This window comes from Semicossyphus pulcher, unplaced genomic scaffold (assembly GCF_022749685.1).
Source record: "Semicossyphus pulcher isolate SPU_LCO1_2020_fin unplaced genomic scaffold, fSemPul1.0.p SCAF_18, whole genome shotgun sequence".
NCBI lineage: Eukaryota > Metazoa > Chordata > Actinopteri > Labriformes > Labridae > Semicossyphus > Semicossyphus pulcher.
In genome coordinates this window covers 23,685,536-23,713,256 of record NW_027211691.1, presented here as the reverse complement: position 1 = coordinate 23,713,256, position 27,721 = coordinate 23,685,536, and the positions used below count along the sequence as shown (strand labels likewise).

Below are 27,721 nucleotides of genomic sequence, written 5' to 3'. Positions count from 1 at the left end.
GCCTTCATCAGCTTTGATGCATTAAAGTATAAGTAAAGAAGCAGTGCATGCTAAATGGCCCTGTATATATAAATTAGCATGTACAATGTATTTGTGTCAGGGTTGTAAACAGGGCAATCATCAAGGCCTCCATCAAGCCAATCAAACCTGATTATGTCGCTTTAAAGGCGAAATCAAAGTTGGCTGGTGACCTCTCGCCCTCAAATCAAAGTTTGTATGCAGGCCGTGACGAGCGAGCGAGCGAGCTGCGGCTAATGTCAAGGTGAGCCCGAGCCTCGAGCCATCTGCCACGCAGCTCATCACGCCTTATGCTACAGCTCCTTCCTCTGATCTCGCAAAACGCCTGACAGGCTAGCTGTGATTTGGGAGTCAGCTGAGGACATGCTGCTTGTCAATCTCCTGCCTGATAAGGGCGTCAGAAGTTACCTCGCCACACCTTGACATTGCTTTATCATTGTGTGCCCGCTTCTTGCGGAATCTGGGCCTCGTGGCGTGGATTATTTGCTTACTTCACATGTTGATAGGAGAAGATTGAATGATGGCTGCCTTGTAGATATGTGAAAGTGTTTATACTCTAACATGAGACTTTTTTGACTTCACTTTTCCCCCTAGAAACCCAGCTCAGTTCGGATCGACCAGTTGGACAGGGAGCAGTTCAACCCGGATGTCATCACCTTCCCCATCATCGTTCATTTTGGGATCAGGCCCGCTCAGCTCAGCTACGCCGGAGACCCTCAGTAAGTTTTCTGTCAAAAGTAAAGATCTACAAGCACATTTTCAACCTAAAACTTCATATAGCAGAGAAATAAATGATAAAATAAACAGTGGTTACACTCTAAAGTAACATGCACACGCCGCTGACCGACCCTGCAGGAAGTTGCCAAATTGTATTTGTAAGCAGCCAAAGCTATGCCACATCCTGCCAGCTGTTTCTGGCCTCTCTGCTCTGGCCTCCATCAGACCTGCAGCTCTTACACAGCCACAAAAAGCAGACCGTTCTCATTCGCAGGTCGGCAAATACCAACACTTTGTCAGGACACTTTAACGTCTCATTCAGACATCCAAAATATCCCCTAGCGCAGACGGACGGAGAGCAGAGCAGAGAGAGACAGGGATGTAACCGGGGCGCTATGTTTTCTTTAAGTCCCGACTTGTAGACATTGCTGTAGGCTCCACTCCACTGCCTGATGATTGACTCCCAGAAATGTCCCAAAAAATAGTAAGAAAGCGTGACGTAGTATCAAATGAGGTACCAAGTATCTTATCTCAGTTTAACATTTTAGTTTTGTAACAACCCTTCACGCAAATGTCGACACCCATCCAAGTACAGATCCCTCCTTCCCCCGCTGCGCGTTGTCTCCCTCGTTCCCTCAATCCTTATTCACCGGCGCTCTCCCAGGACACTGTGACGGCAGAGTCTCTTGTGTCACACGTCAAGCAGGACGAGAACGGCGTATGTCGAAGAGGAGGGGGAGATATGAAAATACAGGGAAAAGAAGGACGAGGAAACGAGCGGCGTGACATTTTCACATGCGTCGTCACGGGTCCCAGGTTTCCGCTGGGTGCCTCCGCCGTGGGAGCTGCTGCGGTTTATGTCTCGTGAATAGTAATGCCACACACACACACTCAGACGCCACAGGGCTGCAGCGGGGAATACAGTACTGTGCTGCTGCATAATTAACAAAAGTAGTGTATTAGATCATCTGAGCCGCCGTCTCTGAGGTGTTCAGAGAGATGCGACAACACCACGCCGAGCGCCAATCAAAAAGTCTCTACACAACTTCTCGCTCTCGTTCTAAATTTAAACCTGTGGATTTCTTTTAAACTCAAATATCCGGTCTCACTCACAACTGTCAGGAGGGAAATGTAGTTGATGTAGATGCAAACAAGAGGAGGATCATTAAGAAATCCATTTAGGCAGAACTAGTTTGCTTCATCCCCCCGCCCTGATTAATGTCCTCTCTCCCCTGCCGCTATATTTTAGCCGCCTGTCCGCTGAGCTCTTTCATCCCTGCGCACCCTGCTGCCATGTCAAACTTCTCAAAGCGACAGACAACGACAAATTTATGGATGGACTGGGACATCATTAGGCGATGCAGAAACGAGTAGTAAGAGACCAGCGGAAAAGGATTTCCTACCACCGCTAATGATGCGTGTAGCGAGGGCAGGAGTCGGTGTTGATTGCGGCGGCGGCGATGCCACAGAGAGGGAGCCTCGGACACAGCAGCAGCATATATTAACTCAGGAGACTGAGGAAGCTGTGTTGTCTTCTCCCCCTTCACGCTGCCCACTGCATGACGAGTTTGTGTTCAGGGCCGCCACTCGAGCTCGTTGCAGCTCCATCACGACCGCTGAGGCAAGAATGATGACATGTCAGAGGTCAGGGAATGTAAAGAAAAGAGAGCAGGATGGAACAGGACGGACAGCGCAGGCGAAGGAGGGGTGAAACACGAGAGAGGGACGCACGCGAATGGCATGCAGGGGAATCTTAAGAAGCTAAAAGACAGATGCCCCTTTTAGTAAAACATAAATGAGCCGTCTTTGGTGAAGTCTCTTTGCTGCAAACGTGATAACACTCTTACACGTTTGGACCATGTCGTATTCCTCTGGCTCAAGTTGAACTCCGAGTAGCAGCACATAATTTACATCCTCAGCTCCGATTTTTTTCCTGCCACTCTGCTGGTGCGCAGTGAAGTACTTTCACTTCTGACTGCTGCGTCTCTTTGTGTCATAAATTGTCTTTTGTCAACCCCTGCTACCTTGTTAAGCTTACATTGTAAAGAGTTTGAAAGCTGTTGTCCTTCATTTCCTACATTTTTTTTTACATACTTGACAGGAGGAGAAAACAAGTGCATGCCACGGTTTCATGAGGAAAGTAAAATTGGCTGCCGCGAGGTTGGCTCTCTCCGACGTGTGAATAGACATTTGCATTTGCCGTTGGACACATTTTCAGTCTGTGAGTTGAACTGCATTCTGTCACATCTCCAGTGCTGAATCCATATGTGTGAATAGGGGTTAATGTAATGGCTACAGCTGCACAAAGGGAAAACAACCAGAGAGAGATAAATCTATGCTTGTGATGTTAAGATAACGGCAATAACTTCTTTGTCGTTTCTCGTCAACAAAGTACCACAAACTACTGCAAGCAGACAAGTAAAAGATGTGTTTATAACAGTCTAACAACATTACAGCAAGGAGCGATACACAGAGGAAGTTTGTGATATTGCTCTTTTCAAAGCCACCAAACTCCACTGACAAAAACAGTAATTTTGCCTTGCAGAGCGCTGGACTTTCATGTCCACTATTACCACAACCAGCGAGTTTGTTTGTGTTATCTTGAGTTTCGCAAACAAGTTGTTTGATCCAATCTAATCTCTATTTACAGGTTCTACAAAGAAATTTGGAATCTGTATGCAGGGATATGGAGTCTATGGGATGGCTTATACGCTTGTAGTCAGAGTATTATTTAACAATCACGTATCAGCAGGCTGCGGCGTATGCAGGAAAGACAGACTGTGTGGAGAGCAAAAGCAGGAGGAACGTAATGCGCCCTAATGACATCCCGGCTCCCATCAGCATCATCTGACAACATAATTTACCTTCTTATTAATCTCTATGAACAGACGTCTGCAGCAAGTTCAGCTCACAATATGTCCAAGATTTAAAATTCAACCTGAGAAAAATTCCCTGACGCGGCGTCACAAAAGCGTTGAGATTTCCAGACTTTCTCGAATGCATCAGAGAGGATCGATCAGGCCTCTGTTCAAGAAACGAGCATTTTAAAAGTAGTTTTCTTCTCTTGAGGACAAAGCTTCATTTTGACTTTTTACTAATCTAAACTTAAGAAAAATGTTGTGCTGTTGGTGGTTTGTTTTTCTGTAAGCAATGCAGCACGCGGAAATGGAAGTCGCGACTGGAAGTAAATGGTAAATGGACTGTACTTGTATAGCACTTTTCTAGTCTTTGCGACCACTCAAAGCTGCTTTTACACTACATATCACATTCACCCATTCACACACTGATGGCAGAGGCTGCTACGTAAATTGCCCAACTGTCAATCAGATACCACATTCATACCCGTTGGCTATGCCACCGGGAGCAATTTGGGGTTCAGTGTCTTGCCCAAGGACACTTCGACATGTAGCCTGACGGAGCTGGGGATCGAACCTCCGACCTTCCGATTGAAAGACGACCGACTCTACCACTGTGCCACAGCCGCCCCGATCATCGCTAACCGCTGGCTACACGCCCCGACATGTTCACCATTGTCCTCGGAGGCTATATTGTCGTCAGACTATAGCCGACGGGATCCGAGATTGGATCCAAGCTAACCCTTTCAAAACAGAAAGTAACACAACCAAAGGAACAATCCCTCCCGTCGTGGAAGCAGACGACTAGCAACTCCCGTGTTGTTTGGACGTACTTTAATAGAGCCAATTTTCCCAAAAGATTACAATGCAGCTATTCCAAAACTTTTGGTACCTAAAATTCATTCATGAAGGCAGAAAGACGGACACATTTACTGTTTTCTTTTTGTCCGTCTTTACCAGTTACCAGAGTTTTGTAGTCTTGTCCCTAATGGTCTTGTCTTGTTCGGCTATAGCACTTTACGTAGCAGTAACTGTTTTTTAAATGCCAAATAGCATCACTTTAGCGGATAGATGAAGCCAGCAGTGCTGCAGATACCGAGCATGAAAAGGGCTGGAGATGGGAAACCAGGAGAGGAGGAGGGAAAGAGAGAAAAGAGGAAGAGGCAGCATATGCTAATGAAAGCATGTGCAGGGAGTGGCGAGGGCCTCGGCAGCGCTACCCTGAGAGCACACAGCGGATCTGTGGAAAGGTCATTGGAGCGGATTGGGGACGAGGCGGCCTCCCAGGCTGGATCGGCTCCCTCTCTCTCTTCCTCTGTATGGCTCTCCCTTTCTTCCTCTCTCGTCCGCTCGGGCTGCTTCAGTGCGGAGGTGGTGGTGAGCTGATAATCGAGGCGGTAAAGCCGTCTCATTCCCTCGTCTCAGTCTCTAATGAAGTCCCCACTATTAAAGCTCTATAATTCTTCTATTCCACTGTACACCTCCCTCCTCTCCCTCTCTCTCTCTCTCCTTCTCCTTCTGTGCGCCTCTCTGCCTTTTTCTCTGTCAATGCACCGTCCTCTCCTCCAAAACCCCACCAACCTTACCCCTCCATCCCACCAATCATAATTGAATAACTCTGAGTAAATGAGGAGAAAGTCTCCTGAATGGGAGCAGAACGGTCACACTCGGCCCTCAGTGCATCAATCAGGAGCTCTGATTGAAAAGAGAGAGAGAGGGGGGGAGGGAGGAGAGGAGGGGGAGGGAGGGTAGGTGGTTAGTATGGCGGCTACATGTCACCTTGCCGATAACTCCCTGACTCCTTTCAGATGCAAATGAGAGCAAAGACAATGGAGGTTTTATAGAAAATGAGAAGAAGGAGGTTGTGAGATAGCTTTGGAGTCATGTGTCAGAGCCGCTCAAATGTTTCATGACTTACAGCTTTTTTAGCAGAACAGAAAATAGAGTGAAAATGTCAGTCAAGAGTGCGTGTGAACCTCTGCTCTCAGTTCAAACGGTGGACGTCTGAAAACACAGGGAATCTCATGCGTCCACTGCCCTCACACACAAGCAGCTAATGCAATAACTGCCGCAGGCAACTGTTAAATTATGTTTAATATCAGGCAAGCCGGGGATGAAATATTGATGCGTTGTTGCACAGCAGGAGAGTGAGTGAAGGGGGGAGAGATGGGAGATGGACTCCTGTCAGCCTGACACCTTTCTTATTTACCGTCTGCAGGTACCAGAAGCTGTGGAAGAGCTACGTCAAACTACGCCACCTGCTGGCCAACAGCCCCAAGGTCAAGCAGATTGACAAGCAGAAGCTGACGCAGAGAGAGGTGGGTTGAAAGAAAACAAACACGCTCTGATGTTTTTCTGTCACACTCATGTTTCAACAATGCCAGGTGGCCTGTGTTTGTTGTGTGGATTCGCCGCTATGTGCTTTTTAATTTAAATATTTTGGAAGCTCATTTCATGCAGATATAAAAGGTTACGCTGAGCACTCTCACACTCTTCAGAAATAAAAGATAAACAAGCCAATAATTTCCAAAACAAAACTATTACCTTTACTATAATTCCTGCTGTGCGCTGTGATTCAGACGCTGCTTATCTGGAACCCGCTTGCCTGGGAGGAACAAGGATGCTGTTTCACTTAACGAAAGAGAGACGGCCAAAATCCAGAAAGGCAGCGTTGTGTTTTTTTTAGGTGTTGTTGATTTTTTTATGTTAGAAAACACAGCCTCACTTTCACACGCTTAATGATATAACACAACAGAGGGATATTTTGAAACTGCATTCTGGGCTCCACCTTGAAAAATAGAAATTTGCATATAAGAATTATGTTTATAAGACGAGATATGTGTTATTTCATGTTAAAATCGTAAAGTGATTGGCTTCACATAGAGGGTCATTCTGGTATTTTTAAACCTGGGCCCTATTTTTATATTTTGGGGTGTAGATTTGGATTAAATCAGAAGAAATTGGCGCCCAGGTTTAGACATACTTGACTAGACATATAAATTGTCCAGCCTCTAAATTTAAGAGCAACCACCTCCCGCTTATTATTTATTTATTTTATTTTACTTTATGTATTTATTTTTTACTGAACAGTCTAAAAAAAGAGTTAAATAATACATTTTATTTGGCATTCCGTTCAAATTCGGACATTTTGAGAATGTTGTTTGGCCTTCACTTTTTTTGATTTCCTTCCCAACACTTCAGACACTTCCCCCCAGCATGCCTCTGTACTCCTGGTTACATAAGTAGAGCCCGACCGAGACTGGATGGTTAGGGCCGATTCCGATATTGGGGAGTAAAAAAATTATCTATACAAAATTTTGTGTAAAGAGTTGTGGGTCTGTTCTATGTGTTGAAAAACAGTATAGCAACCTCTGTTTGGTAATAGACAAAATGACACTGTATTACATTTGTCAGGCATCTTCTTATGTTTTATCTTCTGCTAAAATTCATATACTAATATCAGAGCATTACGGAGAGTATATTCGCCGATACCAATATATCTCAATGTGCTAATATCGGCCGATAAAATCGGCTGATCGATAAGCTTTAGTTCCTGTTGTCTTTCCTTCAGATAAACATACTTTGTTTTTATTTTGATGTGGTAATGATGGGAATTTCCTTTATTTAAATTATGCTAATTTCAAGCTTCATATTTCACTCTGATACCTGTGGAGTAGCTTAGCATAATTAAGAGTTAAAAAAACTCCTCATGTTTCTCACACTGGTGCTCTGGCCCTCATTTAGCCTTTCTCTGAAACGACTCTGTCCCTTTAAGAAACCCCGCCCCTACAAGCCTGCTTTCTTCTGATTGGTCGGCTCCCTGAAGCCTGCTGAGGCTGCACTTTGAAACTTCAACCACGTTTAGTCTGGACGTCCAACATTGTAACATATATATGTCTTAAAATGTGAAACAGCATAATACCCCCTCTTGAGCTTCATATTAGAGGCTGACTGATATATTGGTTGGCCGATATTATGGGTTGATTTGGCATATTTGATATTAGTATCGGCATATAGTTTGCTACAGAACTTACAGTGCAGAAAACAATACTAATTTCTGATTTAGAAATGGTGTCATCGCTCAGTTAGTGTCCAGCAGAGCGAGCTCAGAGTCATAAAGTCATATAGTCATATCAGTGCACAATCCACAAACAAAAGGTCCATTTTGTTTTGAAATATCACTTTGATATCTGTAAACTGTGATTTTTTTCCCCCTCTATAAACAGTATCGGCCTCAACAATCCCATATCGGTCCGGCTGTACTAAATAATGCATGATTTAGATGAATTTACAGCTCAGAATAAAACGGCTATAACTGCTCTCCTGGGTTCAGCATGAAGGTCAAACCGCCACGAGGGACCGAGGATGGAAAGGTTTGGGTTAGGTGAAGTAATGACCATGTAGCCACAGGGAATCACAGGGCACAGGTGCTGTGTGTGTGGCCTGATGTAGCTTTGTCCAGCCATATCTCTCCTGTCAGGACGGCTGTGACTTACCTCCTCTAGATACAGCTTTTAAACCCTCTCAGGCTTTGAGTGTGCTACAGATCTCCACACACCCTCTTCCTTTTGGTGTGTTTGATACACTCTGAACCAATAATGAGCCAGAACTCAGAGCTCAATTAGCTTGTTTCCCAGGTAGCTCTGCGAGGCTCTCCCGCTAACAGGCCCTGACGATCCTACTGTCAACCTGCACCGGAGCAATTAGTGAACCCAAACACATGCACACTCACACACTGGGTCCATCAGGCTCCACCACGAAGCATTAGCCATGTCAGTGTCTCTTCACTGCAGTGGCAGCGTGGCATCGCTACTCATTTAATGCCCGAGGGAACACACTCTAGCTTCCTGTGTAAATGGTCTTTCAGTGGAAGAGTAAGCGTCTGTAGCGCTGATAGGCATCTTCTACCATTAAGAATCACCCTGTCAGAGGCGTTCACAGCAATACTGCACTTCTCCGGCTCCTCTCCTGGATCTTTAGTTACCTCTGTGCACGGTCTGGAGTCAGGAGTAGTTCCGGGGAGACCAAAGGTGTGCAGAAGTTGCCTACACACCAGGGCGTTTGATTCTGAGCCCAGATCCCATGCGGAGGATTGCGTGTGTGGGTGTAGACGGTGTGCCACTGAAAGACATGCAGCCTGTCGGTGTGTGCTGCCCAGATGGATTTTGTGCGACTCCCGTTGCCAAACACTTGACAGGGCCTCAAACGTACACGCAGACTGGTATCGTCTTGAGAGAATGCTCCTCAGATTTTTCGGATGTTTGGGACAATTTTACATTCATCTTGAATTTTTTATTGTTCCTGTATTTTAGATGAAAAAACACATTTCAACAGCCTGAAAAACGGCCTTCTTCCTTTCAAAATCATCACCTTGTAGTTGAATATATTCCACAACCACAGGAAAAAAATACAACTTTCTCTTTGCCCACAAATGCCAGAAACCTTTGTTCATTTCAGACCACAATTTCAGATTACCATAACAATAACGTTATTGTCATGCCAAGTAAGGTTTGAACATTTTCAAAACTTTTTCGATACCACGTGTTTAAAACGATGAAATCTCCGTTGTTTTCACTTTCGATAGTACCGAAAGGTACCGAAGCTTTGAAAAAAAAACACATTTAAGGTCAGTTTCCACCACAAATCTGCAGAGAGAGTGGTGGTGCAGTGAGACAGACAGGAAGTGAATAAAGCGAGCGCTATTAGTGAAAACAAAGCACGGTGTTTTCCTGATTGTTTTACAGCTGTTGCATTCTAAACAACAAACTAATTCACTCACACCTCCGTACAGCCCTGCAGGGAAGGTACAGGATTTTGTTTGTCTGCAGCTGAAGACGCGCTTCATCCTGCCGACTGTGTGTCTGTCTGCTCCGCTCTCCGTCACCTGCAGCTCTTTATACTCCTCACGCTCACAGGTTGGCAAATACAGACGTTTTGTCAAGTCGCTTCGGCGTCTAATAAAGATTCAAAAGTCCCGTTAGCGTCTGTTGCAGACGGACAGAGAGCAGAAGAGAGAGATGGCGCCGTCACCTGGTCTCTACGTTTTCATTTAGTCCCGACCTGTGGACTGTTGCCTGTGAGGTGAACACCGCTGCACAATTATTGACACCCAGAAAACACAGCAAAATGATAAGAAATAAAGGGCAGATTTTCCTCATTTCTTATGATTGATAATTGAAAGGGGAACATTTTAAACACTAAAATCCTGCTCATTAAGGCTTTAATTGTGAACAGGATGTCAAATGAGCTGGTTTGTGACTCTTTCTGTAGCAGCACCGTGTGCAGGAAAAAAAATGAAAACAAGAAGATTCTTTTTCTGTTGCCGTGGTATCGAGTATCTTTTTTTTTTTTTTTCCTAGTATTGTATCGAAGTTTAAAATTCTGGTATCGTCGAAACCGTATTACGTATTACTTCTACCTACTTGAATAGATTTCTAAATAATACAAATATACATACACCGTTCACACTCTTTAAATGTGTGTGTATATATATATATGTATGTATATATATGTATATATACACATATATATACATGTATATGTGTATATATATATATATATACATACATATATATATATACACATATATATACATGTATATATGTATATATATACACATCTACACATATATATACAATATATATATATATACATGTATATATGTATATATATATACACATATACACACACACACACATATATACACATATATGCACACATATATACACATATATATACACACATATATATACATATATATACACATCTACACATATATATGTATATATATGTGTAGATGTGTATATATATGTGTAGATGTGTATATATGTATATATGTGTGTATATATATATGTGTATATATGTGTGTGTATATATGTGTATATATGTGTGTGTGTGTGTGTATATATGTGTATATATGTGTATATATATATATATATATATATGTGTGTGTGTGTGTATATGTATATATATAAAGAGTGTGAACAGTCCATTCATTTATATATGCTATTTATATATAGCATGATTATAAATATGTAAAATTCATATAATGATTTTAAGAGGACAAAATACTTCTATCTACCGTTATAATAATAAAACAATTAATGCAATGTGATAATGATTCCAAAACTTTATAACATGTTCAATACATAACATTGATATAAATTATGCAAGTGATATATATCAATGTACACTTATGAGCACATAAACATCAATAATATTTTATTAAGTGTATAACCTGCTGTACTATGACTTAATCATGTTCCTATACGATCCACTGTGTCATTCTAAAGTAGCCCAACATAGAGGATATATTCCTGTTAAATAAAATCACTGTTAAAAATTAAAATGAATTAAATAAAAATAAAGTACAAAAGTGTGCTACTTTATTATGTCGTATCTCTAATTTGAATAAGCATTCAGCCCTGAGTCAGTGCTTTGGCAGTGAATTCAGCTCTGCGTCGTCTCTATCAGCTCAGCATATGTGGATTTGGGGATTTGCTCTGATGCTTCCTCGCAGATTTGGCCGCGCTCAGTAGAGCCGTGCGAGGAGCATCTTTTCAAAGCTATCTTAAACTCATTCTGCAGATTTTTCTGTTGGTTTCAAGGCTGGGCTTCAGCTGGGCCACACAAGACCTTAACACCCTGTTTTTCACAGCATATTCCAGTGCTGCGTGCGGTGTGTTCACAAGGATCATTGTCTCGCTGCAGCACCAAACATGTTCATTCCTAATATTAAGCATTTAAACCTGCTTCTTCAATTTTCCTTGAGTTTGTACTTATTAAAAATTTAAGTAAACAATTAACCAAAATGAGGCTTTAGGCAAAATACAAGGAATTAAATCAAGGTGATGAATGTCCCTGGATATTTTTCGAGGAAAGCTTCTATTTTATTTAACATGACATTTAATTGGCAGAAGCTTTTGTCTTAACAGACATTTAGTGCATTCAACCTCCATAAGGTCAGCTTGATGTTATCCAGAAGTGAAGTGCATCTATTCCTCAGTGTGGTCCAAAGGAAAGGGTTATGTAAGTGCTAAAAGCTTTAAGTCGTGTCCTCTGGAAAGCATAAATATCTACTGCATGTAAGGGTTGGACAAATATGGATTCAGCAATATATCGTCGTCCTGACTCGTGCAATTTAATTATCAGTATTTTAATTTACAAATTTATGGTGCTTCAAACAGATTTCCCTGCGATTCTGACTCACCGCGTCACAACATGAACGGAAATTAAATGGCCAAAAATTCAAGTTAATCAGATATCATGATGTATCATTATATGATTGTCTTGCAACATGTTATTTATCGCAGAATTGCTGCATCGTGATATTATCGTTATCGTGGGTCACGTGTCGTCTCGTATAGCATATCTTCTCGTATTGTATCGTCTTGTCTTGTATAGCGTATTGTCTTGTCTCTATCACGTATCGTATCGTCTCTTAACGTCTTACATCATCTTATATTGTCTTGTCTCTATCACGTTTCGTATCATATTGTCTCTTAACATCTCGTATCATCTTGTATCGCCTCGTATCGCGTATCGTCTCATATTGACTCTTATCGTGTCGTATTGTGTCGTCCTATCTCGTATCACTTATGGCCTCGTCTCTAACACGTATCGTATCGTCTTGTCTCGGATCATCTTCTATCGGCTCGTATCGTCACGTGTCACGTATCACCTTGTATTGTATCGTCTCGTCTCTATCACATATCGTACCATCTTGTATCGTCTCGTATCATGAGAGACCCTGCAATTCGCACCCCTAACTGCGTATTTATGGATATCCATCAACCAGTTTTAAAAGACCTCATGCTGGACGACCCACAACATGGCCCATAAAGATTTTAATGCCAAAGAAACTCATCACCATATACATTAATCAGAGTTAAAAATAAGGCACATTTTCTATGCTATCAGTGGGATTTACATATTAGTAAAAAGCAAGCTATTAATTCAGAATTGATCGTTTTGAGTTGAGACAGCATCACAAAACTAAAGCGTATCAATATTTTGTTACACAGCTAATATTTAGCACGTATCTAAAGTTGTTTTCTTATTTAGCTCCGTGAAGATTTACCAGCTAGTATTTTATGTCTGCATAAAATACTAGCCAGTGGGTCATAACAATAAGAGTCAGGATAACAATGTGTTTTCCAATAAAGGAGAGACCTGACGGGGTCTGCACATAGATGGAAAAAATAAAGGCCTGTATCGGTATGAGCGTTTGATATCCACTAAAAGGAGTTGGAAAATAATATATATATATATAGGTAATATAAATATACCACACACTGCGACAGCTTTAGCTTTCTAGTTAAAGAATTCTCTGACAATGTAAATAACGACACGATAATGAGCTGAAGTCTTCTTAACAATCATGAAAAACAAAAGTAAGCCAGGGAGCCCACAGGCCACAGATGTGCTCCTGCATGCAGCATGCCGTGAATTTCAGACCGTGTCTTTGGTGTTTGACCTCCGCCTGATCCAAAACAAACACTGCCCTCCGCAGAAGGACGTCATGATAAAAGTCAAATGTGTCGTGACTTGTCTGCTTGACCGACAGAAAGTTAGTCTCCCTGCACTCCCCGTCCTGGTTAATTATTTACTTTTCCTACTTCTGTCCATTCCCTGACCCTGTAGAAAGCCCGGCATAAATAAAGTATTTACATATCATTCGCACTTTGCTGTGATTACTGCTTTCCATATACAGTGCCTGGCTGTCCATGGAAACGTTTGCTGTGTGTTTGTGTGTGTGTGTGGAAGCGCATGCATGCTTTGCGCGTGGGCGAGCGTGTTCACTTTGATGCGCAGTTCAAAGTAGGATGGCATTATTTATTCATGCCTTTGTTGTTCTTATTTCCTCTGCGAGTCAAAAATTCCTGGCGTTCCATTTTAGGCAGATCACGGCGAACTCAGACGCAGTCGATAGCGTCTCAGTTGAATGAAACACATTTTGGTGCGCACACACATTTAGGAGGTGCAGTCTGTCAATACATCTTCCATCTTGGTTGTTATTTGTAGGACCCTCTTGTCTCAAACGAACCCCCCCTCCCTTCTTTCTCTACTTACTGAATTTCCAGTTATTTCCTGTGTGGCTGACATGATGCTGTATGAGCGTGTCTGTAATGATTCCTGCTGCTGCTGATGGAGAAACCTCCAGGCTCCTGCACGGTGGTCCTAATGGGCAGGCAGGTGTCTCGGCTCTTGGTTTCTGTGACTGAAGCCTCAGTATCAGCCCTCCTACACCCACTACCAGCGCCACCACTGCCCACAGCCATGCGGGCCCATTGCAGGGCCCTCAATTAGCCAGCACCAGCCGAGCTGTCACTTCCCCTGTTGCTCCTGTCCGCTGCTGTGCTGTATGTGTGTCATACCATGGAGGTTTCATTTTATTGCATGTGCCAGACTAGCTGTTGGGGGAGCAGCAGTGAAAGAGGGGAGGGGGTGAGGGTGAGGGTGGAGTTTTTGAGGATGGGAGCTGTCCCCGATGGCTGAGCTCAGGCAGATCAATAATTGACTGGCTGGTTGTTTGGCAGGAAGCTCTTCAGAAGATCCGTCAGAAGAACACCATGCGCCGCGAGGTGACAGTGGAGCTGAGCAGTCAGGGCTTCTGGAAGACCGGCATCCGCTCCGACGTCTGTCAGGTAACAGCTCCGTCAACTGTACGCATGCACAAACACTGACACATGTATACATGCTGCAGTACACGCTGGTGGATCCAACGCGTGTTCACGCACACAGATCGACACGCACTCTCCAGCGCAAAGACACGTTTGCAGAACACAGATGCAATTGACAACAATAGAATCTGCAAATTGGCTCATTTAATGTAAGAGGAAAGCAAATAAGGGTTAGCTTTCTTATCAATTCATCATTTTTAAAATTAGATATATTCAATTACAGTTGTACACGACAAAGAAAAGAGCAAATTCTCACTCCAGAGCCTGAAAACGAGACAGATTCTGGCAAATTGTATCAATAAATGACATAAAACAAAAAAATCTATTCTCAAAAAAAAACCGTCTGGCATATTTAGAGTTCTCGTGGCAAACACCTGTTCACACATAAACAACACTCTGTGCTTTGTTTTCAGCTATTAAAACAGAGTCTGTCTGAATCATGCCGTGGTATGATCAGGGTCCAAACAGCAGCCAGACCACGGAGAGCCCTAAAAGTTATCAATAAAATATTAAAATCAATTTCAAACCTGCCTTAGGCTGAAGCAGGGCGGTTCTATGGTTATATTTAATGGAGAATTTTACTTTATTACAAGTTATTTCCGCCATAAACTAGAGGACTTTGGAAAGACTTTGAAAAACCTTTACAACAATAAAGGATGCCTTGCTTGATTGGTTATTATTTTGGTTGTTTGAGCTGCAAAGATGTTGTGTTGGACCTAAACTCTCCTTTAAAACACAAACTAACAGGTCGAGGCAGCAGTAAACCAGAAAGTCCTTTTCAGCAAGGTAAAACCACTGTTTTCAACGGACTTTGAGGGATTTACTACAAAGCAGGATTTGCGCTTGTCAAACTTCAGGGTTAAGTCCGAGTTTTCAGTACCACAAAGGTGGTTCCTTCTTACCAGGGTAGATCACCATGGTAACTTATGCTGAACACCTAACCTGCTCTGGAGCAGGTTATGCTCGAGATAAGAGATCAACCTGAACTAAGCACCACCTACTGACCAATCAGGTCTGTTGAGTCAGGATCTCTGTGAGAAGATGGTGAGAGGCAGTTTGAGGCACCTACCTGTCCAACAGAAAGAAGGCTCATCGCTCTGTCGCCATGTTCGCCGGTCTGAATGAGGCCCAGTTGCTAATTTGAACCACTCCCACACTCACCTGTACGCTGTGATTGGCTCAGGGAACCACAACAGCCCCTCCTGAAAACGTCCCGTGCAAAGCAAAACAACAGTAAAGATGCAGATGGAAGGCTCTCACAAGGGTCTGCACACACACTCACCAACACACATGTATAGAGGCCCAGAAGTGATGATTTATATTATATAATATTTATAAAAGTCTACATTTTATTTTTCTAGGAAACTCCTACTTATTATACCTTTTAAACTGTGCTTTTATATTTATTTTTATCTGCTCCATAAGTCCATGTGATCGCCTTCGGCTGAGGCTAAAAGAATAAATCTAAAGTCTGTCATAACCACCACAAAAATAAATCTGTGCAATGTACTAATTTAACGTAATACACGGGCGTTATCATCGATATATCATGCTCTAATGATGGAGCAGTGATGTTATAGACTTAATTTTCTTCCAGTTGTCCTTCCTGCCTTCAGAGTGAATTTTAGACTGGATTAACTTCTTCATTTCTGTCTAAAATCAAAGTTTGCTCTGAGTTTATAAAATATGCCGATCAGCTGATGGCAGACTTGTCCCTATGCGTGATTGATAGAAACCCCGGGTCGACTTATCGAGTTGATAAACAACGTTTGTGCACTTAGTACGATCTCCTGTGTCAGGTTACATGAAGCCATATAGCCAACAGATAACCTGGGTGTGTTGAAGTGGCTGCGTAGTTGAGGCCCCTGGTGTCTTTTGCAATGCAACAGCAATATCAACTTTAAAATAACATATCTTACCTTATCATAGAGTTCTCTCTCTGTAATGTCAGACACAGAATAACAACAATAACTTGTCAGTGGATGTCCTTTGATCAGGCACAGTTGTCTGCAGGGATTATGTTGCAGTCATTACAGTCGGTTTCATGGCTGCCAGTCGGAGAAATCTACTAACTCACTCATTTAGAAATAGCCGTATTTTCCTTTGAAAGCCTGACCATAACATCTGATAGAATGATGTCCACAGCTACCAAGAAATAAGACCCAATTTGTAATACACCGCAATTATCCTTTAGATTCTCACATACATGCACACAGCTGTACTTTCACTTGGATGGACACAGACCAGTGCTCGCAGCACAGCCACACTCAGAAACTTAGCTTCTGATCTTTCCACACGTTGCGTCACTTCTCCGTTCAAGTGTCAAAAATCTGTGTCAGGGGAAGTGGACTCCCACTGAGCCTCAGCAGCCGTACCCTTCATTAAGTAATATCTCAGACATGACATTTTATTTATATACAACTTCATTTGAGTGCGGTGAGAACACATGTACCCTTATGCACTTGTTAGCAGCAAAATCAACCAGGATGGAGTTTTATCTCCGTGTGGTTTGTATGTTATCTTGATCTCAGGGAAGTGGGGCAACATATGAAGCTTGCAGTTCCGTGCATGCATACAATTTAGCATGGAGAGCCCTAATGAGACTTGAACCGTAACCCTGAATGTGTTAGCGCCGCGCTGTGCCCACTTAAACATGCAGATTTGTCTGCGGATTTGTCAGCGTAATGAAATAGACGAGCATGCTTCATTTTAATATTCCTTTATTTATTGTCTGTATTTTCTGCCTGTTACTCAAGAAAATAATTGCCATCAGCATTGCACAGCTTCTCCTCTGAACACATCACCCTTTCCCTGTTTGCAGCCTGCAGCTGATACTCACATTTGGAGAGGAATGACAGAAAAGTTTCTAGCCTCGCAGACCAGACCTCTCTTACAGCAAGGTCTAGCAAAGAAGGATCCGATCCATAATTGCCGCCCAATTATATTTGCTTCAAGCTGTACTGCTACGACTAATTGGTTCATGAATAATTTCAGTTCGAACTGCGGCGGTACACTCTGCACAACGTGTGACACAGACGAGAGATAACGGCAAAACTGACCCATAGCTTCTTGATTCGAAAAAAAGCCAGCGCTCTATTCAGAACAAAATCAACACCCTCATTACTGACATTGCTCGACTACACCAAGGTTGTTTCACTTGAAAGGCTCTGTCAAGGACCAGGCTAGGCATTGGAGGCAGGAACTGAATTTATTAACTCATCAATGTTTATTTTTTTAATTTAATCCGTGCATGTATCTCTTTTGATTTACTGCTCTTACTTTGTCTTCCTGCAATCTTTGTGTCCCTGATTAAATCCCTGTGAAGGCTATCAGTCGGTCCGAAACAGTTCGAGGAAAAGGCAGCTTGTTCTCTTCTACAGACGGCACACTAACTGCAGGATGTTTTTATTCACTGCTGTTTCTCATCGCTTACTATATACATTAATCCACCTACATATATCACATAACCAAGAGGGCGCTTTGAGGAAAATAAAGCTATTGACGTTTGGATTGATGGATAGATACTTTATTGTCAGACCAAGTCTGACATTGTTCTTGCATCACATCAGCTCCATTTGCAACATAAATGTTAAGGACAGGATACAAAACACACACGGCAGGAAGTAGATTTCATCTGAACTGCAAAGTTGAGTTGCTTTCACATTTCTAGAATGACACCTCTTTTGATCGCTTTTCAGTGATCTTGTAAAAACGTATCCATGTTTCATCTCCTCCCGGGTCGGTTATTGTAACTAGAGTTGGTCCAATACGAATCTCAGATCCCATCTGCTATAGTCTGAGACGATACAGCCTCTGGGGACACCGGTGAACGTGTTGCGAGCGATAAATGTCTTCCCGTCAAGACTTCCTTTTCCGCGTGCTGCACTGTTACAGAAAGAGAAACCGTTTTCTTGTGAGTTACTTGTTATTAACGGGTCTTACCTTTGCCGACATTTCAACATCACGATGCAGATTTGTAAGAAGTAAAACTTCAAGCTTTGTCAGGTCTGCCCTCAAGAGGAGAAGAAAACTGAACAGAGGTCGGTTCGATCTGATGCATTTGAGGAAGTCGGGAAATCTGAATGCTGAGGGGCTTTCCTGACACAGCGTCAAGGGAATTCATCTCAAGTTGAATTTTAGATCTAGCAGACTGTTAGCTGTTAGCGTGCAGATGTCTGTTTATAGAGATTAAGAAGAAGGTAAATCATCGTCAGATCACGCTGATGGCCGGATTACGTTCCGCCTGCTTTTGCTCTCCTCACGGACTGTTTTTCCTGCATACGCCGCAGCCTGCTGATATGTGATTGGTCAATATTACTCGGACTACAAGTGTAGTTCAAACAGAACTCTTGCCTTCCCTGAAATCCACGTCCCTGCCTACAGATTGCTCTATGTAGACGATTCTATGTAGAATCTGTAAAGAGAGATTGGTCCAATACAGATACTAGAGTCAAAAATGCTCCCAGCCGTCTGAAATGAGAGATAAAGTATCGATAAGTAAGCCATCCAGTGCACCGATCAACACTGTAATTTATTAGCTCTGCAGAAAACTGTCTTGTTTCTTCTTCTCAAAATCAGCAGCCTGCAAAGCTGTAATATACACCGCTAGCAAAATAATGTTTAAGAGCAGTGAACTGATATTAGGTCACCGAGCGATAGCAGGCCGTAACACCGCGATGCTAGCGGAGAGTGTAACATCAGTCAGAGCTAGCATAAAGTCAGCAATAGGAGGTTTAACATCGCACATTTTAAGGCTCTTTACATTTCCGATAACTAAAACAGGTGAAAAGACCCCGGGAGGACTGAAGCTAAGCTACCACAAAACAGAGCTTTTAGGTTGAGTTTCGTTCAGTGTACTGAGGCAATGATATCAATCATTTCACATCCATTCAGAGTTCGTAGTATAAAGCCGTTTCAAAATATCAATTATATGTTTGTTTTTTCCCCACTTGTATAGGGGTAGGGTACTCAATATTGGCCAGTGCGCAAGAACTAAACTGCGATTAATTTGAAATATTTAAAGTGTTAAAAAAAATAATGCCGCTGTGTTTACTTCCTGTGGAAGTTGCTGTGAGTGTTGCCAATTCAGCGACTCTCTCTCTCCCTCTTGGCGACTTTTTTCTAAAAAGCGACTCGCGACAAATTTAGCGTCTTTTTCAGACCCGTGAAATGTGTCATATTGTAATTCATTCTCATGTGTGCTGCTCAGAGTAATCGCAGTTCATGGCTCCTCTGCCAGCAGCTCCGAGTTGCTCTCTCTCCTCTCGTCCCGTGTGCAGCAGCACAGCGCAGGCAGTCGGGGGCAGGCGGGGCCGGCCTGGGGCACAGGCAGGAAGAGGACAGCGGCCAATCAGGCAGCTCGCTCTCCGCAGCAGTGCTGTGACAACCGCCACACTGAGCCATCCTGGCTAAAGATGGATAAGGACAATGATGGTTTTGAAATTCAACTGGCACTTATAGCTGGGTTTTGTTATTATTTCTTTTAGTACATAATATAAATCCGCCTCTCAAGCTGGCAGTCAATTGTGATGGCCTTGACTGTTTTACTGGAAATCTGTTCACAGGAGAGAATCTGTGTTTAGAGTTAAAAGTATCTTAACTTAAAGTCGAGGTGAAATGAAAAATGTTATTTTAATCCTTTTAGATCACATTCCCGCTAATATTGTGCATCTATTTGACAATATAGGCCAAAAAAACACGTGCTTACGTAAGTTAGCACCAAACAATTTCAACCACTCAATCTGCAACATTTAGCCGCAGAGCACCAAGAACGCTCGGTCAGTTAGCTAGCTACTGCGCTGTGGAGAACGTCTGTCTACGCCCACTTCTCAACGAGCAAATCAAATCCCTCTAATGATATGTCCCGCCTGCACGTCCTGTTTCACTCGGACATACGTCACGATACGGAAGCTAGATACTCTCGAAATGCCGTTTCAGCTCGACTTTAAATAAACTTCTTTTGTGTTGATTCTACATTAATTTCCTGATTTTACATTTAAATATCCATTAATACAAGCCTCAGTCTTAAGACGAATAAAGCGATTAATCGCGATTAATCACAGCAAATTGTGCGATTATTTAGTTTCTTTTTTTTAATCGATCGACAGCCCTAGAAATGATAGATAGATAGATGGATAGATGTACTTTATTGATCCCAAACTGAGAAATTGTAGCGTCATATCTGAAAAGTAAACCTACTTAAGTAAATCTAAAATGTAAACTAAATTATATCTAAAACTTTACAGGGAGCTAGAGGTGTTAAAGTGCCATACAAATTCTAACTCCCTGTTTACTGGCATCATTCAGTCGTCCCGACTGCAACTGGTCCAACATGATGCGGCCAGGCTTCTCAATGGCTCGAGGAAGAAGGGCCATATTAGTGGATGGCCTGGCCCCCCACATACATCACAGACCTCCGACACCCTTCAACCACACCCGATTGTCTGCCACAGGCCTCCGTAAGCAATCAGGTCACAAAGCAAATATCAGTATAAATGTTTACCTTGTTTGTTTGCTGTACGGGGATCATATGAATGTGATTAAATGGAAAATAAGTTCCATCACGTCACAGTTCATAAAGAGCCGATAACGTCAAAGTTAAAGTGCAGTTTAAAATTCATGCTCGCAATATTTCAGCCGGAAGGGAAAAGGAAAGTCGGGCCGCTGGTCCAGTTGGACGCTCTCCAAACTGCCCAAACGTCAGCCGTGACAGCAAATTAGAAATTTCCCACCTTTTAATTACCCGAGTATCAACTCTAACAAGCCCCCACCTCGCCTCTCTGCGCACACATACGCTCAGTCACTCCGGCACTCATCAGAGCAGGTCAGGAGCTGTAGACACGACCAGGGCCCGGCTTTGTTAATTGGCTGCTTAACAAGGCCTGGGGAGTGTGTCACCACGGCCCCTGTGATGGCCCAAGGGCTACGTGGCAGCACCGCTTGTAGCCGCCGGGCCTCGGGCTCACCCCTCCCCAGTAGCACTAATTAAAACATGCATGGCTCCCTCCTCTCTCATGTGGTGGCACGGGGTTAATGTGTGTACACCAGTTTCTCAGCCTCTCTCTCGACCGGCCGACTTGATAAGCCTCCACTAATGATTCTTAGATTGGCTCTGTGACTGACGGACTCGTTTGCTGACCGTCCACTGTTTCCTCTCTCCTTCTCACTGTCCGTGTCACGTTCCCTCTCTGATATGCACACTCGCAGCTCCGCCTCTTCTCTTTTCACTTTCCTTTCACTTTGTTGCTCTCAAACTTTTCCCTTTAATATACGAGGGTCAGAATGGGGGGGCTGTCAGTGTTTGTCCGAATGTAAGTGTGTCAACATGTCGAAATGGGCTTCGATTGGACTGTCCGGTCCAAATGTGAATTTCCCTCCTCTCTGTCGTTCCATCTCACAGTGCGAGCGATTGGGTTTTTGATTATTTCATCTCTCTGTTGCAGAGCACCACTTAATAAATAATGACTGGCTGATTGATTTCTCCCTCCCTGTTCGTTCTATCAACCCCTCTCCCTTTCTCTCCCACAATCTCACACTTTCTCTCAAAAAAACACACTCTCATCACTCTTCCTCCACATAAGGCACGATCCTTCTTCTCTGTCTCTTCCCATCCCTTTCCCTTTTTTTTGACATTTCCTCAGTGTGCTGGCTTCCCTCTTGTCCTTTTTTGACAATTCCCTCTGTCCTCCACAGCACGCCATGATGCTGCCTGTGCTCACGCATCACATCCGGTACCACCAGTGCCTGATGCACCTGGATAAGCTCATCGGCTACGTCTTCAAGGAGCGCTGCCTCCTTCAGGTAAGACGCAGTCATGACACAAAGTGGCCTGACTTTATGCCCCAACCCAAGCTGCATATTTAACCCTTTAAACAGAGTCAATGCCCCTTCTTGGCCACTAGGGGGAGGTCCCTTTTCAAAGGGTTAAAGGCTGGCACAGTTGATAACTAGCAGGATGGATAAGAGTAGGCAAATCCCTGCGGTTCTTTTAGGAGGCCGGTCAGATCGCCGGGTAAGAAAGTCAACATTTTTTTGTGCAGGGGCATCTTGTGCACAGAAATCCTGGAAGGCAGCGTTTGCCTCATTATTGTGACCATTCCACCTCTGCAGGGAGAGTTCAGGTGGAATCAGGGGCTCAGGAGTCAGCTGAGGTAACACACACACCGGCCTGAGTCACATCTCTGCAGCGAGCAGCCCGGCTCCGCTGTGAGTCGCAGTGACAGTAGTCAGGACAACAACAGCCTCCTCCGTAATGCCAGCTCTCCCGCCTCTGTCAGGTCTGCAGCCTCAAGCTGTACGCTCTCAGAGTGAGCCCAACGGCTGCCTCCAGCAGTATTGAAGAGCTGTCATAACCTGATACATTAGAAATCAATGTGTTGTAGCCTATTCATAGTTAAAGAGGGGAAGGATGCATTAAGATTCGCTCAAGGCTCTGTGTGTGTTGGGTTTGTGTGCATGACGGCTCAGTGCCCCGAGTGTGTTTATGTGCGGGGGATTTGCACATATCGATCCATGACTGGCCTTTTTGTCGTTTGCATAATGATGACCTGTCATTACGAGCGCAAAAAGGAAACACTGACCTGCTGCGAGGCCGGCCGTCACCTGACAAGCTGCAGCCCCTTCATCACACCCATTTGAGCTTGACATCTGCGTCTCTCAGGGAGAAGTTAATGGATGTGTCCCTCCTTCATCTTCCAAAAAGACAAACAAAAACAAAACAATCAGTTTGATCATAACAGCTCACATAAAGGCCTCTGCAGAGCGAGCTGCCTGTCTCTCTGCATCACCATTCTGTCCACTGAGGTGTTAACACCGTGACATCGCTCCTCGTGTGTGCGTTTGGACAAAGTCAGTGTTGTCAGTTCACCGCTACTGGGACTGAAAATGACCCGGGTAGGGAGCCATCATTGCCGGCTTTACAGCGCCTTCCTCATCTTCGGTGCACATCAGCGGCTATCGTCCCACAGCACACACACACACACACACACACGCAGGAGCGCAGTGGTGCTTGTTCAAACACTCCTGGTTTCAGATCTGCCATCGCCTCCCGTTTGCCTCCTCTCTGATGGGACGATCACATTTAATGAGTTGAATGATTTCCAGAGGCGGTCTATCTATTTTTCAGGTGAGGGAATCTGGTAGCACTCTTTGATTGCATTGTAAATGAATACAACGTGTGCGTGCTTTGAATGTATTCATCTGTAGCTTTAGCCCTTTGTAATACGTTGGTTAATTAATTATAAGTGTTTAATCAAGACTTTTTTAAAGCACAATATAGATGCTATAATAATAAAGCTAACAGATGCCCTGTGGCTCTGAGAAGTCTTTGACTACAGATTCCTAAATATGCTAGTTAGCATTTTGGCGTTTCTGATGAAGGTTGTGATAGAGAGATGAGACGACGAATGTTTTGAGCATACTGATCGTTTGGATCAATGGACTGTTGAGAGGTTTCTATCAATGTTTTGATGTGCCGATCACTTTGGCAGTCCTTTGTAACTTCAGTACCGACTTCCTCTGTGAAGTGGCAGGTGGCGTCTGATCAGGCCTCGGCTGAAAGGAGGTAGCATGGAGCTGGTGAAGGCCCACAATCCTCTCTGGTGGGGAAAGAGCCAGAGCTGGTTTTAGGAGGTAGAGTCGTAACAACTAGATCAGGGGTCTCCAACCTTTTTTAATCTGAGAGCTACTTTGACAAAATGGAAATGGCCAAGAGCTACTTGCATCACATCGCTGTAATTGCTGGTGGCGCCCCGTGTTGATACTTTTGTCGACTGAAACGTTGGTGCCACAGATGAGGCACCGCTCCCTGTGGGAATAGTATGCTTTCTGCTTTTCCTTCATCATTAATCTAACAGCACCAAACTTTAGCTCAACTAGCGTACAGTGCACCCGACCTGGAGATGGAGGGCGCTGCAGAGTTGCTGTGATTGGTTCGGTTCAGACGTTGACAAACAGCTGATAGGCCTATCCTATTATTTTGTATTGGAGGGGGCGGGACGCTTGTGTATTTGATTGAATTGGAGTGGGAAGAGGCTTTCGAGCTGCATTTAGTGTCGTCGGATTTTTTTGTACAGACTCTGTGAACCTCTTGGCCAGCTACTAAAATCCAGCTACCTATTGGAGACCCCTGACCCTGATGTACAGTCTGTTTGTTGTTCCTGAATCATGGGACACAGATTTTCATCAGTAATGGTCATTCGTTAACAGTAATGGGAATAACTACCCATGCTACGACACATCACCTTTACCTACCAACTTTCACGCAGTATTTCTAGAGGAGCCGGATGTGGGCAGTCCTTCCTGGTCGGGAAAGATAAAGCAGTATCTCAAAATGGGAATTTTTGTTCTGGCTGTGAAGGCTAATGAGCTGTACTCCCATTAAAGGAACAAGAATTTATTTCCCTTTTTTCACATTTTCCTTAGAAGAGATGAAAGCAGATCTTCTGGGAAACCAGAGAGTTGGGTGGGTCTGTACAGAATCAGTGCTTGTTTCCAGCTCTGTAATGTTTTAATGAAAGCATATCTATGAATCAAGACTCGCATATGTCGTAAATGTATAATCACTGTACTACACTCAGCATCGCATAATGTTCACATGGCTTTCCTGCCTCTGTGCAGCAACATACCTGATATTGCAGTACAGAATGGCAATGTGATCCTGGCATGAGGCAACTGACAAAAACCCAGCCTGAGAGCGGGCGCCCTGCTCTCTGCACTTCCCCCCGCCTGGCTCCAGTGGAGCCACGGCCCTTTGAAGCTCCTCTTCTGAGAGCCTCCCCGTTAAACATTTAACATTTAAAACTTGAGGGAGGGGCCGGAGAGACATGTGTTCACGGTCGCCACATGGTCCCGCATCCCTGCATCCACCAGACCCTCATAATCCTTCCCACCCCCTGTTGCTTCATCCCATTCCTCACTTATGACCCATGCTGACAGAATGAGAGGCATCACAGAGCATCTCAATAATTTAACTGAACAAGTCCGCGGCCCCGGCGCTGATATTGCATGCTTTTGTTTGTGTGCTCTGACGAACGCTGCCGTGACTCTGCGTGCTCAGTATGAGGGTATTTTATTTGTTTTGATATTCATGGCGATGCATGCTCAGCCATGTGATTGAGGTAAGCAACTATTTCATGTAGGGCTGCCCTGAATACCATTTTAGATTCTTTAAATGTTTGCTTGTGTTTCTGAATGGGTGTTTACCCATTCTTGACGAATAATATGAATGCTATAGGCAGTGGTGCAAGACATGACCTGTGTGGAGGGCACATGTAACCTTTGTCCTGAGGCGTTTTTGAAAGTCCAACTGTACACATCGATGGCGAACTTTTCACTTTATAGTTCAATGTCAGGCTTTTATACGTTCCACAGTTAGAGAATATCTATTCTTCCATTCTACATGTCATAAAGAGGGATGCTGGGGAGCTCGACCTTGTCCCATTTCTGAGCACACTGCCATGCAGCGGCTGTGTTTACGTCCCATTATTCTCCCCAATAAAGAGCGGCGACTTGGGGAAGCAGCAAGTAAGTAAGATGACCTTGTAAGAACTGAAAAGTTCAAAAGATTAGCAAGACTCTCTTCAGCTTTATTCATCTTGTCCACACTATCAACAATCTGAGAAAACACACTGACCAATCGCAGCGCAGCCTTCACACGGTGTTTGGAAAGCCTTTGTAGCACTGAGCTAGCTTCAGAGCTAAGGCTGCACAGTCACCCCTGAACTCTCCTGTGAATCTCCTGCATCAGTCTGCCCACTGAGATGAAGTAAGTAAGTAAGTACGAAGACTTTGTTTGTCAAGCAGCTTTTTAAACACAGCTTACGCTTTACATCAAACTGTGCAAAGGTACCAATTAAACATGCAAAAAGGTTTTCTTATGATCTATTATAATGCTTAACTTTCATCCAAGCTTAAAAAGTTTTGGCTGCCATATTGGAAAGCAGTGACTTACACCCCCTTGGTCTGCAGAGTCCCGTCTTGCTCAGGCTCCAGTTGCAGCTTGTTGGACGTAGAATAAAATAAAGCTCAGTATACAAATGTTTCCAGCGATCTCAGCCTCTCTTTCATTTGTTTCCCTCTGCATCCTGATTCACCTGTGTGCTTATTAACTGGTGCAGTGCTCTCCATGGCACTGACACTGTGGAGTGCTGTTGGCCAAACAAGCAGTTTGGCCATCATTTTCCCCGCATGCGGGTGCAACAACACTCTTTCCAGTAAAGTCTGCCGCTCTCCAACTGAGCAATGATGTTTATTCCCGTTTAGCCAAAGGCAGTTGAGCAGCAGCTGAGGCAGTGATCACTAAATCCAAATCCCTCCGATACTTTACGCAGTCATTATGTTGACAGGAACAGTTGCAGACGTCAATCCTCTCCGCAGATTCGGCTTAAAAGCCAATACTGGTGTTGGATGTTGTCCTTAGCAGCAGAGGACCTGCAGTGTTTACAGAATAACTGATGTATTTTGCTTGATGCAGTACCAAACTCTGTAGTTCAGGCTGTGCAGTAGGCAGTCATTGACTTGTGTGCCTGACATCGCACAATGGGGGAGTTGAAATTGGAAGTAGACGTGTTTGTTGTTGTTTTTACTTACGTTTTTTATTTTTTTTTATCAAACTGTCAACACGGCGCTGAGAATTGCTAGATTTCAGCTCGTGTCATGTCAAATAACTCGCTTTTTTTTTTCTCTCCCTCATAAAAAAGCTGCTGTTCCTCTTAACCACAGGAAAAAAGTACAATTGCTGTTGAATTTGTCGTCTCTGTGTTCAAGGCTACAAAGCTGAAGGCCTCTCGAGCAACTATAAATATTGAAACCTCTCTGTTAACGTTTTACATACATATCTCATTGGAGCTTGAAATTGATTTGAAGTTGGCTGAAAGGAGACAAGCATTTTGAAAAGCAAGCCCAGGGGGGAGAGTAGTTGGAGGTTTTTTTTTTGGCTGAGATTAACATTCCACTAATGTAAGATTGATAAAGGCTTGACATATCCTACTGAGCCCTATCTTTTCCCTTTTACTTCCCTCAGCGACTTTGAGATGTCGAGCCGCAGCAGTCTTTCCAGGCACAGCAGTTTTTGTCCTCCTTTCACACAAAGCTGAATGTCGACTAATGCGTTTCCTTCGGGGTTATTTTACCTTAAATTCCCTCTTTTGCTTCGCTTTACAGGTTGGAAAGTTTAAGTCATTAACTTTCATACAAACAACTTCACCCTGACAAAGTGGCACGAGGGGACACTCTCTCACCTGAGAACAGCCGCCGCTCCTCTTCCTCAGAGCGATGGCTGATTCCACATTATTAGACTGATTCGCTTTGACCAGTGTTGCTGTTTGTAATTAGCCGGTAGCCAAAAGAGGACGTGGAACAGATCCAGGCTCTGTGCAGGGGATTCACGGGCCCCGGGGTCGGGCTGGGTTGTTGATGCCTAAATTCTGTCAGTCTGGCGTTTGTTGCTCA

The 27,721-nt window shown here is 43.7% G+C and overlaps 1 protein-coding gene across 1 annotated transcript in view; it reads left to right on the top strand.

The window, feature by feature from the left end:
- The window catches only part of drosha (drosha ribonuclease III), a 115,677-nt gene that overhangs the window by 19,203 nt on the left and 68,753 nt on the right, over positions 1 to 27,721 (top strand). The window contains exons 14-17 of the mRNA XM_069667781.1: positions 613 to 737; positions 5,809 to 5,908; positions 14,129 to 14,236; positions 21,965 to 22,072. Of these exons, the coding sequence (XP_069523882.1) occupies positions 613 to 737; positions 5,809 to 5,908; positions 14,129 to 14,236; positions 21,965 to 22,072 (441 nt within the window). The remainder of the gene's footprint in view (positions 1 to 612; positions 738 to 5,808; positions 5,909 to 14,128; positions 14,237 to 21,964; positions 22,073 to 27,721) is intronic.